At 53.2% G+C, this 16,629-nt stretch overlaps 3 protein-coding genes across 3 annotated transcripts; 2 read left to right on the top strand and 1 right to left on the bottom strand.

Annotated features, from left to right (window-relative positions):
- Positions 1-430: 430 nt before the first annotated feature.
- LOC126572768 (uncharacterized) lies at positions 431-2,329 on the bottom strand. Its single transcript, XM_050232423.1, has one exon. The coding sequence runs from the start codon at positions 2,327-2,329 to the stop codon at positions 431-433; it is 1,899 nt and encodes a 632-aa protein (XP_050088380.1).
- Positions 2,330-3,848: 1,519 nt separating this feature from the next.
- On the top strand, positions 3,849-5,786 carry LOC126572712 (uncharacterized). The gene has a single exon (XM_050232286.1). It carries the CDS (start codon positions 3,849-3,851, stop codon positions 5,784-5,786), a length of 1,938 nt encoding a protein of 645 aa, XP_050088243.1.
- A 1,951-nt stretch (positions 5,787-7,737) lies between these two features.
- Positions 7,738-10,582, top strand: LOC126572642 (uncharacterized). The gene is made up of 2 exons (XM_050232158.1): positions 7,738-9,227; positions 10,069-10,582. The coding sequence occupies exons 1-2, from the start codon at positions 7,738-7,740 to the stop codon at positions 10,580-10,582; spliced, it is 2,004 nt and encodes a 667-aa protein (XP_050088115.1).
- The last annotated feature ends 6,047 nt before the right edge of the window (positions 10,583-16,629 follow it).

The raw sequence follows: 16,629 nt of genomic DNA, 5'->3' as shown, positions 1-16,629 counted from the left end.
TGTGTCCTGGGAAATCCCGGTTTTCCATTTTCCACACTAAGGAGAAGGGGGGCATGTTAAAAAGTCAGTTGAGGGTACGCACACCAAACGCGAACGCGACCGCGAACGCTGCCACTTATCAGCTCATCAAGGGGATTGATCGGTGACGTCACGCTCTAAGGGGAAACATCAAACCATCCCCCTTTTTCTCATTAAATCCCCACGTTCTCGCCCAGCGACCTCTGTGTGTGTGTTTGTCGCGGGGTCACCATCGCAACGCAGCGGAGTTGAGTGGGGGGTGGGATGCAATCGGATAAAAGTTTGCCCGCTTTAATCCTATTATCCGAAGTTAATAACCATATCGGCGGATCCCCGACCCCTTGTTTATCTTCCTAGCGTCGCCTCGGGAAAGGGGAGGCGGGGGGGGGGGGGGGTGGGAGGCTAATTAAAGTTAAAGCCACCGTTCGACGATAAAGACGAGCGTGCTGAGGGCGAGCAGGGCGGCGAGTGCCTCGAACGCACCGAGCAGCTGCCCAAGATGGATTGGGGCCGGCTGGGTGGCAGCAGTGGCGGCAGGTGGTCCAGCCGGCCGGACACTCTCACCCTCACCCCGATCGCCCCGATAATCCCCATACCGGGAGGCCCACCGTTTCAGCAACCCGGACGCAACGATTTGCTCAATCCGCTCGTCAAACCCGCCCGTCAACATGGAGCGCTTCGGGTAGAGGATGGTGACGGTGTAGAGGGCGATCGGTTGGCGGGCAATCCGGAGCCGCTGGCCATCCGCCCGGTGGCACAGATTGTGGTACGCCACGTGGTCCCGCGTGCACATGCTCACGTCCGGATCGTCCGGATGCTGACCGACCCACCGTAACCGGGCCGCGATGCTGTCCGGCACCGTCGGTAGGTAGCGCAGGCGCGCCAACCGGTCCGGGTACGGTTCGAAGTAGCGCCGGGCCGAATCACTGATGTGGAATGCGGCCCGGGACCGATCGATCTCGCCGAGCGTCGCCATCGGCGGCCGGCCACTCGTGCGCTGCAGAAACCGATAGAGCGAGCCTTGGTAGAGCATCTGCAACACCAGACAGCAGCCGATCCACAGCAGGAGCAACGTCCGCGACAGCCAGGTGACCGGTGGGTGGGGCAACGGGTTGGCGAAGAGGATGCGCACCAGATTGAGCGCTGGCGCGGTGGTGCCCGCGAATGCACGCTGCAGCAGGGCCGGTGTGGTGCGACGGTTGAGTGTGGCCGCGATCAGCAACCCAACGGCAACGTACGCAACCGTCACGCACCAAACGGTGTGCCGGAAGGGTTGGAACAGCTTCTCGAATGAGCTGTAGGGCCGGCCGGGCGGTACCACCAGCACCAGGGTCGTCGTGAAGTGCACCTTGCCCGGTTTCAGCATCACACTCCGCTCGTACGACACCCCGAGACACCCGATACCGAGATCGACCTCGGCCGTGTAGATCATCCGCATCAGCCCGGTGCTGTTCTCGTACGCGGCCCGGCCCCACTGTTGCGCCCGGGGCGGTACCCGTAGATCGACGCTAAACTCGAGCTTCCGGGCGAGACACTCGAGCAGATCACCCTCGAAACCACCGAGCCGCCACCCCGTTCCCGTCCCTGCTGGCAGCAGCATCGTAAATGGGCGCGTCTCGAACGCACCAACGCGCAACGGGCACCCGTAGAAGCGAAGGTTTTTACGTGGGAAAAAATTCACCCCATACAGTGCGGTATCCTGCGGCCAGTGGAGCAGCAGGACCGGTTTCGGGACGCGGCACAACCCGGGCGAGTACGGTACGTACGTCCAGAGCTGGATGGTATCGGTGGGCTGGTGGCGGATCGCAATCACCACGTTAACGATTTCGCGTGCCCACAAATCGTTGCACAGACTGTTGACGGTGGCGAGGGTGGTGTCGTTGGCGTGCAGTACGATCACGTAGTACCCCGATGCATCGTACCGGTGGTGGGTGAACCGATCGTAAACCGTCCGCAGCGCTCCGTAACTCTCGGCCAACAGTAAACAGTGGGTCCGGGGGGGAGCCCATCGGTGCCAGTGGCTTCCGGAGGCTTCCGGGCGTAACAGTTGCACCACCAGCTGACCGCGCACATGATGGAGCAGCAGCTCGGACAGCAGTGCCTGCAGTACCGCCCTTCCCTCCACCGTTTCACTGTGCAGGGTGACGAGGGTGGTGGTGTAGGGGCGCAGGAATGCGGTTTGCAGCACCACACCCACCACCGTACCGAGTGGTGTGTGGGGGGCGGTTGGTTCCACCGGTTGCAGGATGCTAGCTGCCGGAACAACACACAGGAGCAGCAGCAGTAGCGGCAGTAGCGGCAGTGGCGCCATTGTGGGCAAGTGGTGGTGCTGAATCCGACCGTAACGTCCTTAAATACTGACCACCCCCTTTCAGGGGCAAGGACCAGGACGTTAGTGATTAGTGGGGGACAAAGGGAAGACACTGAACAAAACCGGGGGAACACAATCCTTAACAGGGGGGGACACAAAAACGGCCACACAGTTTCAGAGACGCCAGAGCTTTTTCATTTTTTGTGCGAATTGTTTTTTCTGTTTTAGGTAAAACCTTTAAAATGGCGGGAATTTCATACACTTGTCGAATCAGTTGAGTGTTTTTATTTTATGTTATTTTTTGGATCAATTGTGAACGGCAGAAGAAAGCATCGCTTGCTGCCGCGCAAGGTGCTTTGTCGGATTTTTGGCTCATTCTTAGAGAAGCGTTTGCTCAATCTGGTCAAAAGTATGTCATTTTTTAGGTCTAACCCTGCTCTTTAAAACACCACAAACGGGCAAGTCGTGCGCTTTTTGCGCCCATAGATATCGACAGCCAATGAGTCATGGAAATGAAGGGTGGGGAATGATTTTCTTTTCGTCAATCGCATGTCTCGCTGTTGCCTTGCGGGGAAGATACAGCGTCCTGTTGCAATCTCCAGGCCTTTCACATGCATTGTTTGCATGCCTAGGACAACAATGAAGCTTCTAATAGCGTTGGCAGAAGTATTTGTTGATTTATATAAGATCCACCGAACAAAAATATGCGAAGAATGCGAAAAACTGCGTGTTATCACGCAGGGCTTCGGTAACTTCTGGCCGAAAAAAGGGGGCTCATTTTTGAGGATTTGTTGTGACATAACCATTTTACATATTTCTCGCAAGTGAATGGTATGTTAAACTACAACTTTTGAAGAATATTTGGTGCGATTTTGGGGAAGATTCGATAAAAACTTCAGCCATGGCATCACATTTATGAAGGTGCGTTTGCGGAAAGGTACTTTTTCACGGTGCCCATCGTAGCTGCGCGATGGGTCATCAGAAACATACAAATCGGTACTCATTTGAAAGATTATAAGTTTATCTAGGTAACGCCGTCAAGTTTTTGTTGAATTTCCTATTTTTCGCTTGTTGGCAGCATTTTGAAATTGAAAAAGTGGATGCTTTTTGCGGTTTTGCACAACAACACGAGCTTTAAAGATTTGTTTAAAAAAAAGTATTAACAATTTTCATAAAATCTCGACGGGACTACCTAGCTAAGAGTGTACAGATTGTGTGTTAAAAGTTTCAAACCAATCGGTTCAGCTATACGGCACCGACGTTGAAATCCTTACATGAAACGCCCGTTTTCAAAAATCTATAACTTTCTCACTTTTTCTTCGATTGGCCCAAAACTTTTACCCAATACCCTTGCAAGGATCGCAGCATTCAGGGGAAAAAATGTCACAAAACAAATGGATTAATTACCGAAGCCTCCACACCGTGGGAGACGTTTCATTTTTTTTGCCCCATCCTGTATCATCCTCGAGCACAAACAAAAGGCAACCAGCGTGTCCGCCCGGTGCTCAGTTTGGTGGCAATGCTGCCCTCGTCCTGGTTGCTGTCAGTGCCAGTGCTGCTGTCGCTGGTCGTCGGTCCCGCACGGCCAGCACTGCTCAGCATTGCTTCCACCGTGCACCAGGAGCAGTTGTTGGCGCGCGTCGTTGCGGAAATACTGCGCAGCTACTTCCACCACCCGTTCCAGCCGGTTTACCTGTACGCGGACCTTTCGGATACGGATGGGCGCCGCTCGGCGGATCTGCTCGACCAGGTACTGCAGCGGATCGGCCGATCGGGGCTCGTGCTGGCCTGGGATCTGCCATCCCGTCCCGGTGTTCCGCGGTTGTTCAATCTCGCGCTGCTCGATAGTCTGCCGATAGTGGGACCGTTGTGCCGGGTGCTGGACGAGCGGAATGATCCATCGGGAAGGTACGTGATCGCACTGACCGAACGGTACGCAACGCAACACCAACTCGACAAGCTGCTCGACCGGTTGTTTGGTGAACTGTTTGAACGGCGCATCGTGAACGTGAATGTGGTGGTACGCGAACGGACGCCGTCGGTGGCAGTGTACACGTACTACCCGTTCGCACCGGGCCAGTGCCGGCAACCGCGGACCCAGCTCGTCGCTCGCTACGGCGGCGGCGAGCGTACCTGGTGGCCACCGGGCACGATGCGTACGCTCGATCTGTACCCGGGCTCCCGGCTAGCGGATCTACACAACTGCCCACTCCGGGTCGGTACGTTCGAGGCGAAACCGTACACGATCGTGCACCGCAAAGTGGACGGTTACGAGGAGCTCGGTGGCTTCGAGGGTGATTTGTTGCGCTTGGTCTCGGAGCGGTTGCGGTTTCGCACCAACCTCACCGTATCCCGGCAGTGGGGTACGATCGGACCGCAGGGTAACAGCACCGGGTTGATGCGGTTGGTGCAGGACGAACAGGTGGATCTGGCGATCGCTTGCCTGGCCATCGATCCGTCCCGCAACGCGTACCTGCGCCCCGGCACCACGCACTACACGTCCACGGTCCGGATGGCGGTACCGCAGGGACGTCCGTACACTCCGTTCGAGAAGCTGTTCCGCCCGTTCCGTACCGATTGCTGGATCGCCGTCAGTTGCTGCCTAGCGGTGCTGGTGTGTCTGGTGGCCGGCCTCGGTACCGGTGGCCACTCGGTGGCCCGTGATTTTGTGTACGGCCCCGGCGTCCGGATGCCGTTGCTCCGTGCGCTCTACCTCATGTTCGGTGGCTCCGTTCAACCCTGCCCGCGCCGTAACTTTGCCCGGACCCTCTTTCTGCTGTGGCTCGCCAAAACGCTGGTACTGCGCACGGTTTACCAGGCCTCACTGTACCGGTACCTGCAGCGGAGCGCCTACCAGCCACCGCTCGCCACACTGGACGAGGTGTACCGGTCGTCGCTCGAGCTGCACATGGTGCACCTCGCCCTGCGGTTCTTTGTCGATCGGCCGGAGGTGCGGGCCCGGGCCCACCTCATCCCGGCCGGGCTCGATACGCTCGGGATGATGGTGGGCGGTATGGCCGACCGGGCGTACCATGACCGGGCCGTCGTCTGCCCGTTCGATATGGTCGCGTACGCGAACCGGCTCAACAGGCGGGCGCACCGGCGCCAGATGGTGCACGTGACGCGCGATCCGATCACCCTCTTCCCGCTCACCATCTACTACCCCCGGCGGTCGATGTTGACGGATGCGTTCGATCGCGAGATTCGTAAGATTGCCCCCGCCGGGCTGATGCAGTACTGGGTGCGGAACTACGGGGATTACGAGCTGTATGGGGGGGTCGGGGATGATGGTGCACCGTCGGCAACCGGGCGACCGCAGCAGCTCACCAACGGGCATCTGGCCGGTGCGTACCAGGTGCTGGGTGTGGCGCACGGGTGCGCCGTGGTGCTGCTGCTGCTGGAGCTAGTGTCCCGGCGGGTGCGCTGGTTGGGGCAGCTCTTTGATTCGTTCGAGTGACATGATGAATGCGACCAATACTGGCGGATTATGTAGAGCAGTAAAATGAAAAAGCTTTTTTATTGTGTTAAATCGTAAAATAAATTTGAAACCAGTGTGGTTTGCAGTTGCTTCTCCAACGTGGGTAGAGTGTACACTTTTCTTTTTCTCGGATTTTTATCACTTCTTCATCAATGCTCACCCTTTCAAGAGAACTGGGTTTACAGTTTTGGTCGATTAATTCAAAGTAAAACTGACCTATCAGGTGGTTAGCTATTTTAAAGTGGAATATCGCTGTCATTTTTCAATCGATTTTGACAAATGCTACAGTTTCTGAAACTTCAGTTTATTCCATTTTATTAATGCATCACTTTACGTTGAGAGAGCGGACAGAAATTGTCACACTTTTGCATTGAAAATAATCGGTCAGTAGTGAATGCTGCGATCGTGCGAATGGATGTGTGAATCCTCGTTCGAAGCATTATGATGGTGATGGGCTTTTTTATGTGGTTCTATTTCTAAAAATAAGATTTCTGTCAACAATCAGAAGTCTGTGAAACACCTTAGAGCAAATATTGCAGCTGAAATTGCCAAAAAAACTCTCTCAATGTTGTCAAATACATTCCAAAATGCCCGAAAAAGAGCCTCTTTTTGGTATGCGCGACTGAAGGCGGTCATTTGATTGATAATCATATTTTAAGTTAATTATCACTAAATGGCATAGAAAAAAAATAACTAAAACTGTTTTATTTTCTAAAATCGGCTGAAAAATGACAGAGATATTGCACTTTAAAAAAGGGAAGCACCTGATGGCGCACTCGGTACATTTTTGCAGACATGCACTCTCATGGGAAATTGTGATGCCATGGACGCAATTTGTAATCAATCGTCCCCAAAATACGACCAAACATAGTAGAAAAGTTGCAGTTTATAATGGCATTTACAGAATTATGTTTAGGTGGATAGTTTTCTAAACACAAATCGTCAAAAAAGAGTCATTTTTGGTTCGAAATCAAAAGACTTCAAGCGACGAACCCGGTTTCGGTTATAGTGTGATCACTTCTTCAACTTTAAAATACTGCCAAATCGCGAAAAATCTGAATATCAACAAAAACTCAACGGTGTTTATTAGATAAACTTGTAATCTATCAAATGAATATTGATTTGTATTGGTTTCAAACGAACCAGCCTGCGGTGACGAATGGGACCGGAAAAAGAACCGTTTTGAAGACAGGGCTTCAAATTCAAAGGGAAGGCTTTCCGAAAATCGATGCCATGTATTAGTTTTTTATTAAATCTCCCCCAAACTACAACAAAATATTCTTGAAAACTTGTACTTTAATATGACATTCACTTGCCAATATTAAATTAAATAGTTTCTTCGCCAAAAAATCGCCCTAGAATGAGACATTTTTTCGTCTTCCTCGTCGTCGCCGTAGTGTGCATACGCTGCAGCAGAAAATCATGCTGAAAAAAAAGCATTGCGCATCACCGTAGTAGCTCCGTCACTATCCCTTCCGCGGGTGAACTGATTTGGCAGCGGTCAGTGGTCAGTGGTGTTGGCGTTTCTCGCTGTTCCAAATCAAGGGCGCAAAAAACCTTCACACTAAAAGCACCGCACCCTTTTCCCGATCGCCGGAAAGGGGGGGTTTGGTAAACTAATACCAAGTGTTCCCCTCCCAAATCCGGACACTTGACGTCCCTTCCCCCACCGGGTGCCCCGTGTGCGACTTGCGAAGGAGCTTCTTCCGGTTGATGTGTTGATTGATGGGTTTGAAGGCACCTGTCCGCGGCCCCTATAATTTGTGTTCCATTTAAGGCCGGGATTTCCAGCCACCGATACCGTGAGGATAAAAAAAGGGGGGGGAAAAAGGGGGTGCCTTGGCCGTGAGTTGGCACTTCCCGTTTTGGGAGGGTATATAAAGCAGGCTTCACGCACCCGGAATTCATCCGCCGGCACGCTCCCACGGTGATGTGGTTCCCGTTCGTTCTGGCTTGGTTGCTGCGGTACACGGTGGCCGTTAACGTGGTGACGACGGACCCCCCAGTGACGTCACCGATGGATTACTCGTTGCTGGAGGTGAGGGCGTACACGGTCGGCAGTCAGCTGTCGGTGGTGTTGGTTGAGGTACTGGAGCGGTACTTTGTGCGCAACCATTCGGCCACCATGATCGAACGGTTGTCGGTGGAGGGCCGGCTAACGTACGAGCTGCAGTCGGACATCGTGGACGAGGTGATGCAGCGGACGTCGGACCGGATTGCGTACGTTTTCCGCTCACCGGCCGCCCTCAACCAGGTGCGCCGTCCGGCGATCTTTAATCTGTTCTTTCTCGACGGGTTGGAGGCTTTTGGGCGTGTGTTTGCGGAGCTGGATCCCGCCCAGCACGACTACTCCGGGTACTATTTGCTGGTGTTGACGCGGTACGATCGTTTGCTACCGGCCACGCTGCAGCAACTGTTTGCCCGGCTCTGGCAGCTGAATATCGTGAACGTGAACGTGATTGCGACGGATCTCGGTGATCGGAGCCGGTTGCAGCAGGTCCTGCTGTACACGTACTACCCGTACCGGGCGGATGGTTGCGAGCGCATCGTACCGCAGCTGCTGCACCGCTACGAACGGACGCCCGATGGTGAGGGATCGCCACCGGCACCGCTCGAGCTGTTCCCGGACAAGCTGGCGAACCTGCACGGCTGTCCGGTTACCGTTGCCACCTTCCAGCTGCCACCGTTCGTGTTACTGGAGGCCCACGACCCCTTGTTGAGGGGACTCGAAGGTGATCTGGTACGTGCGCTCGCTACGAAGCTCAACTTCACTCTCCGAGTGCTAACCCCTCGCGATGGGTACCTCTGGGGACGTGTTGGCCAGCTAACGGATCCCACCAGTGCCACCGGTTGCATCCGGCTCGTACGCACCGAGCAAGCCAACCTAACGGTTGGCCGGTTCGCAATCCGGGGCGATCGGAACGCGGTGATGCGCCACGGGCGGAGTTACTACGCGATCCGCATGATGATGGCGGTTTCACCGGGCCGGGCATACACACCGTTCGAGAAGCTGTTCCTCCCATTCGCACCGACCACCTGGGCCGCCGTGATGCCCGTGTTGGCCGCTGCCGTCGTCCTGATTGCTGGGCTCGAGTGGTGCCGGACATCGCGACCGTTGCTCGATTTTCTCTACGGGCGCCACGTTCGGGCACCGTTGCTGAATCTGCTGAACGTGTACTTCGGTGGACCGGTACCCCGTGAACCGGGCCGTACCTTCGCCCGTACGCTGCTGATGCACTGGATCCTTTACAGCTTCGTGGTACGTTCGGTCTATCAGGGGGCGCTGTACGATTATCTGCAGGCGCGGCGCAACTACAGCCACCCGCGGACGCTCGCAGCGGTTCTGAGGCGGGACTTTCGCTTCCTGTCGATGCACGGTACCGCTGGCTATCTGCGACCGTTGCCCGGTGTACTGGCGAGGTAAGGATGCCAGCGCCTAGATGGGGATTCAGTAATTTTCTAGCCGATAAAAAAGGGGGGCTCATTTTTGAGGATTTTTTGTGGCGTAACCATTCGACGTATTTCTCTCTCAAGTGAATGGCATATTACACTACAACTTTTGAAGAATATTTGGTACGATTTTGAGGGAGATTTGATAAAAACTTCAACCATGGCATCACATTTATGAAGGTGCGTTTGCGGAAAGGTACTTTTTCACGGTGCCCATCGTAGCTGCGCGATGGGTCATCAGAAACATACAAATCGATACTCGTTTGAAAGATTATAAGATTATCCAGGTAGTCCCGTCAAGATTTTGTTGATATTCATATTTTTCGCTTGTTGGCAGCATTTTGAAGTTGGTGATCCTTTTTGCGATTTTGCACAACAACGCGTGCTTTAAAGTTTTGTTTAAAAAAAAGTATCAACAATTTTTATGAAATCTCAACTGGGCTACCTAGCTAAGAGTATACAGATTGTGTGTTAAAAGTTTCAAACCAATCGGTTCAGTAGTTTATACGGTACTGGATGGGCACCGACGTATTAAAACGTTGGGTTTCTTCGAAACGCTCTGCAAAGTGTATGAAACGCGGGTTTTCAAAAATCTGTATCGTTGTCAGTTTTTTCTCGATCGATCCAAAACTTTTACACAATACTCAGCATTAAAAAACAAGCTGCATGTGTTTTGGAAAAAAAAACTGGGGTACAGCTTGCCGGGCCAGGCATCTAAAAATTGCTCAACAGATGGGTGTGCAGCGACCGATTGGCCATTGCTGTGGAGAATAATTTCAACACTCCCCCCCGCTCTGCCTTTCCTCCACAGAACGCACTGGCTGCCGGATGATAATGCGCAGGTACAACGGGTGCTGGATAAGCTGGCTGGCTACAGTGACCGGACCGCACTCATCATCGACAGTGAACGGGTGGCGTACTACAACCGGCAGCACTATCGCACCGGGCATGTCCACCTCGTTGGCACGGTCCTCGTACGGTTACCGATCGGACTGTACTTTCCCCGCAAATCCTGCCTAACCGGTCCGTTCGATCGGTTGATCGATCAGCTGGTGATGTCGGGCTACTTTACGCACCATTTGCGGCGCTACGTTAGCTACAGCAACCTTTACCACCGGCTCCAGTCAACGGGCAACCATCCGGTACCGACGCCACTCACCAACGATCAGCTGTTCGGATGCTACGAGCTGCTCGGTGGGTTGCTGCTGCTCGCGACCACCATCCTGCTGCTCGAGTTGGCCGCACCGAGCGTCCGTTCCGTGCGGGTGGCCCTCGCCCCGTTCCAGTCGGTCCGGAGAACTGCTCGAATGCGAACACGCGACTGAGGAGAGGAGAGGAGAGCTGGGGATGCTGCCGGTGCGCCGGCGCGCTATAAAGTGTATGGGGGCCGCCCTCCGAAAGCGAAATTGCCATAAAACCCGAACAGCGTTTCGTTCGCTCCGCGTTATCGTCGAGTGTTTGCCAGTGGGTTTTGGGCAGTCGTGCCTCGCCAGCAGGAGCAGTAGCAGTAGCAACATGACGCTACTGTGGCTAGGAAGAGCTCGCGGCACCGTAAGACGACAACGAAGGCTCGCGCTCGCGTCTTCACTCAACGCTTTGCTGCTAGTTGGTGTTAGTGTGTGTGTGCGTGTGCGTGCGTGCGTGTTCGTGTGTGTGGCTGTGTATCCTTTCTGGGCGGCGTGTCCGTTGATGTCCGTCTTGAGGCCGCTCCCTAGCGGAACCATTAAGAGGGAGGAGCGCAGCGCAGCAATTCGCACGCCCACGCGAGATCTCCCTCGATCGCTCTGGCGCTCTCTCTCTCTCTCTCTCTCTTTCTTTTACTGTGTCTCTTTCTTATCTTGTGGCGTGGCTACCTCGCTAGCTCGAGCTCTAGTGACTGACTGACTGTGGAGCGCTGAACCTGATCGGATTGGCACACAAAAAAAAAAAAAAAGAAAACACCCAACAAGAAGGTCAAAAAGTCAGTCACAAAACAAACAAACAAGAAAACATAAAATGATAATAGACAGACAGGACAGCAGTCAAGGTGATGACCTTTTCCACCACCCCTTTCCCTTCGGTTCGGTTCGTGGTTTTTTTTTTGTTGTTGTTTCGGTTGTGGTTTTGCTGCTGGCTTTCTGACCCAGCAGTCGCTATGCAAAATGGGGTGTTGTTGTCGTCGCCCCGGAAACTTTTCCCATTTACTTCAGCTCACCACCACCACCACTCCGTTCTCCGGATGAATGACATGCTTCATCCTCCCCCCCCCCCCTCGCGGAAAAGCCCAAGATGCCGCACGAACCCTTAATATTCCAACATTTCATCCCACCGCCCCCTTTCCCGCCGATGTTTTGGACGAATCGATTGATCATCGTTCGCCCGGAATCGGATCGGGACACAGAGAGGAGAAGGAGAGAGAGAGAGAGAGAGAGATGAAGAGAAAGAGAAAGAAAGATTACACCCGTCCCAAAATAGGGGGTGATGAGGGTCACTCCAGGGCTGGGACTGGGCTGCGTGTCAGATTTGTTTAATCCTCCGATCAATCAATGCTCGGTTTTTCCCAATGCGGTCTACCACCCTCTCGCGGTCGGTTCGCTATCAATAGAGGCCCCTCCCCCCACCCGCCAAAAGGGGACAAGCGGAATCGCGACACGCAGTTTTCGGACAGCAAGGTTGCAAGGTGTTCCCGGAGCGGACAATGTCTTCACTCGACTCCGCGGAACGACGAACGAGAAAGCGGGGGGGGGGGGGGGGGGGGGCTTGCGTTAAATGAAACGAGCGCCAAGGCAATTAAACAGCGGCACGAGCGGATCGGTGGAGCGAGGTATTTAGTGGACAGGACCAGGACACGAACAAAAGCGGGGGGGGAGGGTGAATTAATTTGATTACCCCACTATTTAAAAACCATCAATTTACCGTGCCCGTGCCCGTGCCGTTCCACGAGCGCACCCGAAACCCGGTTTTGGAAACCCAAAACGGGATGTTGCTGGTGCACGTGACCACCCCCCACCCCCCTTTTTTTTGGCACCCCATTCGCACTTGCCGTTTTTTCGCGCGCCGCAAACTAGTTCGCCTCGAGAGCTCCCATTCCCATTGGTTTTTCCTTTCCTTTTCCCCCTGTTTTATTCCAGGTGTGAGTGAGACACATTAGGGGAGGGGGGAAAAGAAAGAAAGCGATTCATAATTAGACGTCACACTTGGCAGCAAACAGCGCTGGGGGGAGGGGGACAGCAGGGGCAGCTGGAGTGGTTTTGAAATAATTAAGCGAAACCACCTTTCTTTGACTTGCAACCCTTGCCAGGGAACGCGGGTGGGTGGGTGGTGGGTTGAAAAGGAATGGGGGGGGGGGGGTCCGAGCGTTTATAAATTTCGTTCGTCCCTCGGTGTTTGTGGAGCTTTTTCGTTCCATTTTCCCTCTTTTCTCGTGCGTAGCTTCTTTCCTTGCGTGTTCTTTTGTGGTGCGACCAGGGGGTTCCCATTCACCACCCTCCGAGTAGCAGTCCAGCGCGACCAGTGGTGAACGGTTTTTGACGCCCGAAACCAGAACTCGATCGTCTTCGTAGACTAATCCTGCTTTAATGACTATTTCACTTACCTTTGTTCCCAGCGGTCCTCCGGTCCAACTCGGTCCCGACTCGCTCCGACCCCATCCTTGCTCCTGCGGTCTTGTCATCCTGGTCCTGGTGCGGCGGCCATTGTACGGCGTTAGAATGCATTAAGACAAATATTCTTTTAAGCAAAAGTGAATAGAACGGCCATACAATTGCCCGCCATTCCTTCTACACACCCCTGTTCCATCCCTATCATCCATCCTCTGTTGCAAAACGGGGAAAAGTTGGTTTCGGTGAAGCCCAACTCGGCCAGCACCCGGGCACCGGAACAGTGGCGTTCAGTTTTGATTGCCTTCTTGGGAGGTTTGTGGGACTCCTTCTATTCGTACACATGCAGACGTACACATACATGCACACACCATCAGACACGTAGCACTTTCTGCTGCTGCTGCAGCAAGGAGTGCTTTGATAGCGAATGTTCTGCGTTGCTATGTCTTCGTTTCCCTTCCGGTATGCTACTGCCCAGTGCCAGTGTCTGGCCCATTGCATAACGTTATTAAAACCGCATCCTCCGCGAACCTCACCACCATCACCACGATATATATATTATGTAGCGAGGAAGAGAACGGAACAATCTCGTACCGATTGTGGCGCAGGGCTGGGAAAAAGCGCTGACAGTAGCCGTATTCTTACGAACATCAAACGACGGCGACGGCTAAACGCACACATGGCCAGAGGAAAACGGGCAAAAGGCGAAAAAGAAGAGCCAGCTTCCTTTAAATGCTGAATGCTGGACTGGAAAGCCTGGGAATCTGGGATGGAGGCGCCCAGTTGACATGGAAGGGCCAGTCGGCCCGCCGGCCCTGTCACTGATGGAAGGAAACTGGTGGTTTTGAGGTTGGACACTGCCGTTGTGTTGGTTTTTTGGGGTAAAGTTTAATTAAAAAGTTTTTAATTACGAAACCCCGAAAGGCCGCCAAGTGTTTCCGGGTTTCCACACGGCGCGCGCGCGCCCCCCCCCCCCCCCCCCCCCCCATTACTGTGCGCCGGCCCCACATTTCACTCCTCTTCGGTGCAGTTTTGACAATTGCATCAGCTGAAATGATAATGCAATACAGTTGCGGGTGGGGGGGCGGTTTTGCTGGATTCGAAATGGAGCAGCACTCGCTCCTCTCGCTCCCTCTCTCTCGTTCTCTTTCTATAAATAGTAGGCAACAGAAAAAAAAGGCTTCAACAAAGTGCGCGACAAAGACCACACCAACCAAGGATGTCACCGGATTTCGAAGGGGTTTTTTGGGCTGACGGACGGAGTTTTTGATGGACGGATTGGTCCGGTCCGGTCCATTTGGTGCTCACTCGGGTGCCGCATCATCGATCAACAATGGGCACACACCGACCACTGGTTCGAATTGTCAAAATTAAAGTACGGTTTTCTGCTGGAATGTTGCTGCCGGTTTACAGGCCGGTCGGGCCTTGCTTTGGTGCGCGTACGCGCGCTCGCACCGGTGCGAGCATTTGAAAGTTGTCGTAAAATTGTCCCACGCGACCCCTGACCCCCGAGCGGTCTGGGTTTTTATTTTGGGCTTTTGTGACGTTCGGCGTTTTCCCTCGGAACGCTTGAACCCTTGGTGCACCAAGCCCTCGGTGGCCAACAAAAACTGGCCACTGTGTGTGTGTGGCGGTGTAGGTGGGTGCAAGGTTGACTTGCCAGGACTTGAAGCGTGTGACCACGACGTGGACAACGAGACCGTGGGCACGTGCTGTGGGACAGTGGTGCCCGTACCAGTGGCACTATATTTGTGCTGTTTTTTTGGGACGAAATGAATTGATTTTATTTTTTCAAGTGAATGTTATATTAAACTAGAGGTTTTCAAGAATATTTGGTTGTAGTTTGGGGGAGATTTATTAAAAATTGGATCCATGGCATCAATTTTAGGAGAGCCTTCCCTTTGAATTTGAAGCCTTTTCTTCAAAAGGGTACTTTTTCCGGTCCTGATCGTTGCCGCCTGCTGGATTGTTTGAAACCTACACAAATCAATATTCATTTGATAGATTATAAGTTTATCTAATAAACACCGTTGAGTTTTTGTTGATATTCTAATTTTTCGATATTTGGCAGAATTTTAAAGTTGAAGAAGTGATCACACTATAACCGAAACCGGGTTCGTCGCTTGAAGTCTTTTGATTTCAACCAAAAATGACTCTTTTTTGACGATTTGTGTTTAGAAAACTATCCACCTAAATATGATTCTGTAAATGCCATCATAAACTACAGCTTTTCAAGTTTATTTAGTCGCATTACTGTTAATTTGGTGTGGCTTCTCCCATTTTCTCCGCAGCAAAACAATCAATCAACAATAACTTGTGGTCGTACGGATGGTAGGGAAATTATGCCCAAAAATGTGTCAATCAAATCAATAAAAGTAAAATAAAAATAAAAAATTACAAAATCAAAACAACCAATTTGTTGCCCATTTTCCGCGTTCACGTCCAGCCGCTTCCGACTGTCGGCTCCGTTTCTACCGGCGAACTCATTGCGCCAAATTTGCCAACAGTATGATGACCACTGTTCACCACCACCCTGGACTGGGAAAAAAAAGGGGGGACGAGATCGAGTGCTCCGACCAACGTCAGCGGTCGTCCGTTGTGCACAATGTGCGCGCACAAAAATGGAAAATGACCGGAAATACGACCCACAACCGGAAGCGTGTGCCGGACCGGTGCGGCGGCGGCGGCGGCGGCGGCGGCGGCGGCGGCGGCGGCGGCGGCGGCGGCGGCAGCAGTGAGTTGAAGCGGGTCCGCGTTCACAGTTGCACAGTCCCAGTTCCCGGTCAACCGCCACCATTCTCCCCTTCGCTTCTCTCTTTATAATGTGTTATAGTGGAATGGCTTGGAAGGGTGCCCATTTTTTGTTGTTGTTTAAATTTTGTGGCGCTATGGAGTGGTTTTGTTTTGCTATTTTTGTGTCTTTTTTTTTAATTTTCTGTTCGTCTGTTGGGTCAGCGCTATGCGCGGACCGCCAAACAGCCAACGGTCACGCCGAGGACATTTGCCCTTCCATCGGAGGACGGAATGACGGATGGAGGACGGGACCGTGGGGTTTGGGGATGAATGAATGGCCCACAACGAAATAATGAGCGAATGAGGCGGGGTACGCGTTGGTGCGGTGCGGTGCGTGCGATGCACGCTCCCTTCATCCCTCACACAACACAACCTGCACTCCTATGCTGCCCCCCCCCCTCCCCCTCCCACGGAGCGGTAGAATAAAGTGATGAAATTTTAATCAATATTTACTGTAAATCGGTTTTGCGCGGGATTGCCTCATGTTTACGAATGAAGGGCACCAACCGCACTCTCCACACCTCCGCCACAATTCCTGCCCGTAAATGATGATGGACACCATAATGTACCGTGGGCCGACGTCCACTGCACTCGTGTCCACGTTAATTTTCGATCCAGTAGCAGTCCAGTTCCCGGTCTGTCACTTGGTCCGTGGCCATCCCCTCTTCCCTCTGCGTGGCCACGGGCGAAACGGGCGCTCAACTGACATCAGACTCGATTTCATTCGCTGCATTATGCAGCTGTAACAGTCTGCTTGTTTTTATGGGGGGGGGGGGGAGGGGAGAGGGAGGGGGTGCGTGGCTTGTGATTTTTATGTTGTTCAACGCTGTTGTTGTTCGCTGTTCCTGTTGGCGTGTTGTGCAGCATGCGTTGCTTGTTAGAATTGGCTGGAGGGCTTAGCAATTGGCATCCATTTGTCTAATTGCAGATTGACTCCTGTACCGACCGTGTGAGGGCTTTGGACAGCACGAATTGCACATTAAATGGTAGCCGTACGCCCG

Source organism: Anopheles aquasalis, chromosome X, assembly GCF_943734665.1.
Source record: "Anopheles aquasalis chromosome X, idAnoAquaMG_Q_19, whole genome shotgun sequence".
Taxonomy (NCBI): Eukaryota; Metazoa; Arthropoda; class Insecta; order Diptera; family Culicidae; genus Anopheles; species Anopheles aquasalis.
Note: the sequence above shows the minus strand (reverse complement) of the source record. Positions and strands in the feature narration are given on the sequence as shown.

What these genes read in the sequence shown, in the direction of transcription:
- LOC126572712 (XM_050232286.1), top strand. Translation starts at nt 3,849, where the DNA reads ATGCTGCCCTCGTCCTGGTTGCTGTCAGTGCCAGTGCTGCTGTCGCTG.
- LOC126572768 (XM_050232423.1), bottom strand. Translation starts at nt 2,329, where the DNA reads ATGGCGCCACTGCCGCTACTGCCGCTACTGCTGCTGCTCCTGTGTGTT.
- LOC126572642 (XM_050232158.1), top strand. Translation starts at nt 7,738, where the DNA reads ATGTGGTTCCCGTTCGTTCTGGCTTGGTTGCTGCGGTACACGGTGGCC. An exon ending in TTGCCCGGTGTACTGGCGAG is followed by an intron (nt 9,228 to 10,068) that starts GTAAGGATGCCA and finishes TTTCCTCCACAG; the next exon opens with AACGCACTGGCTGCCGGATG.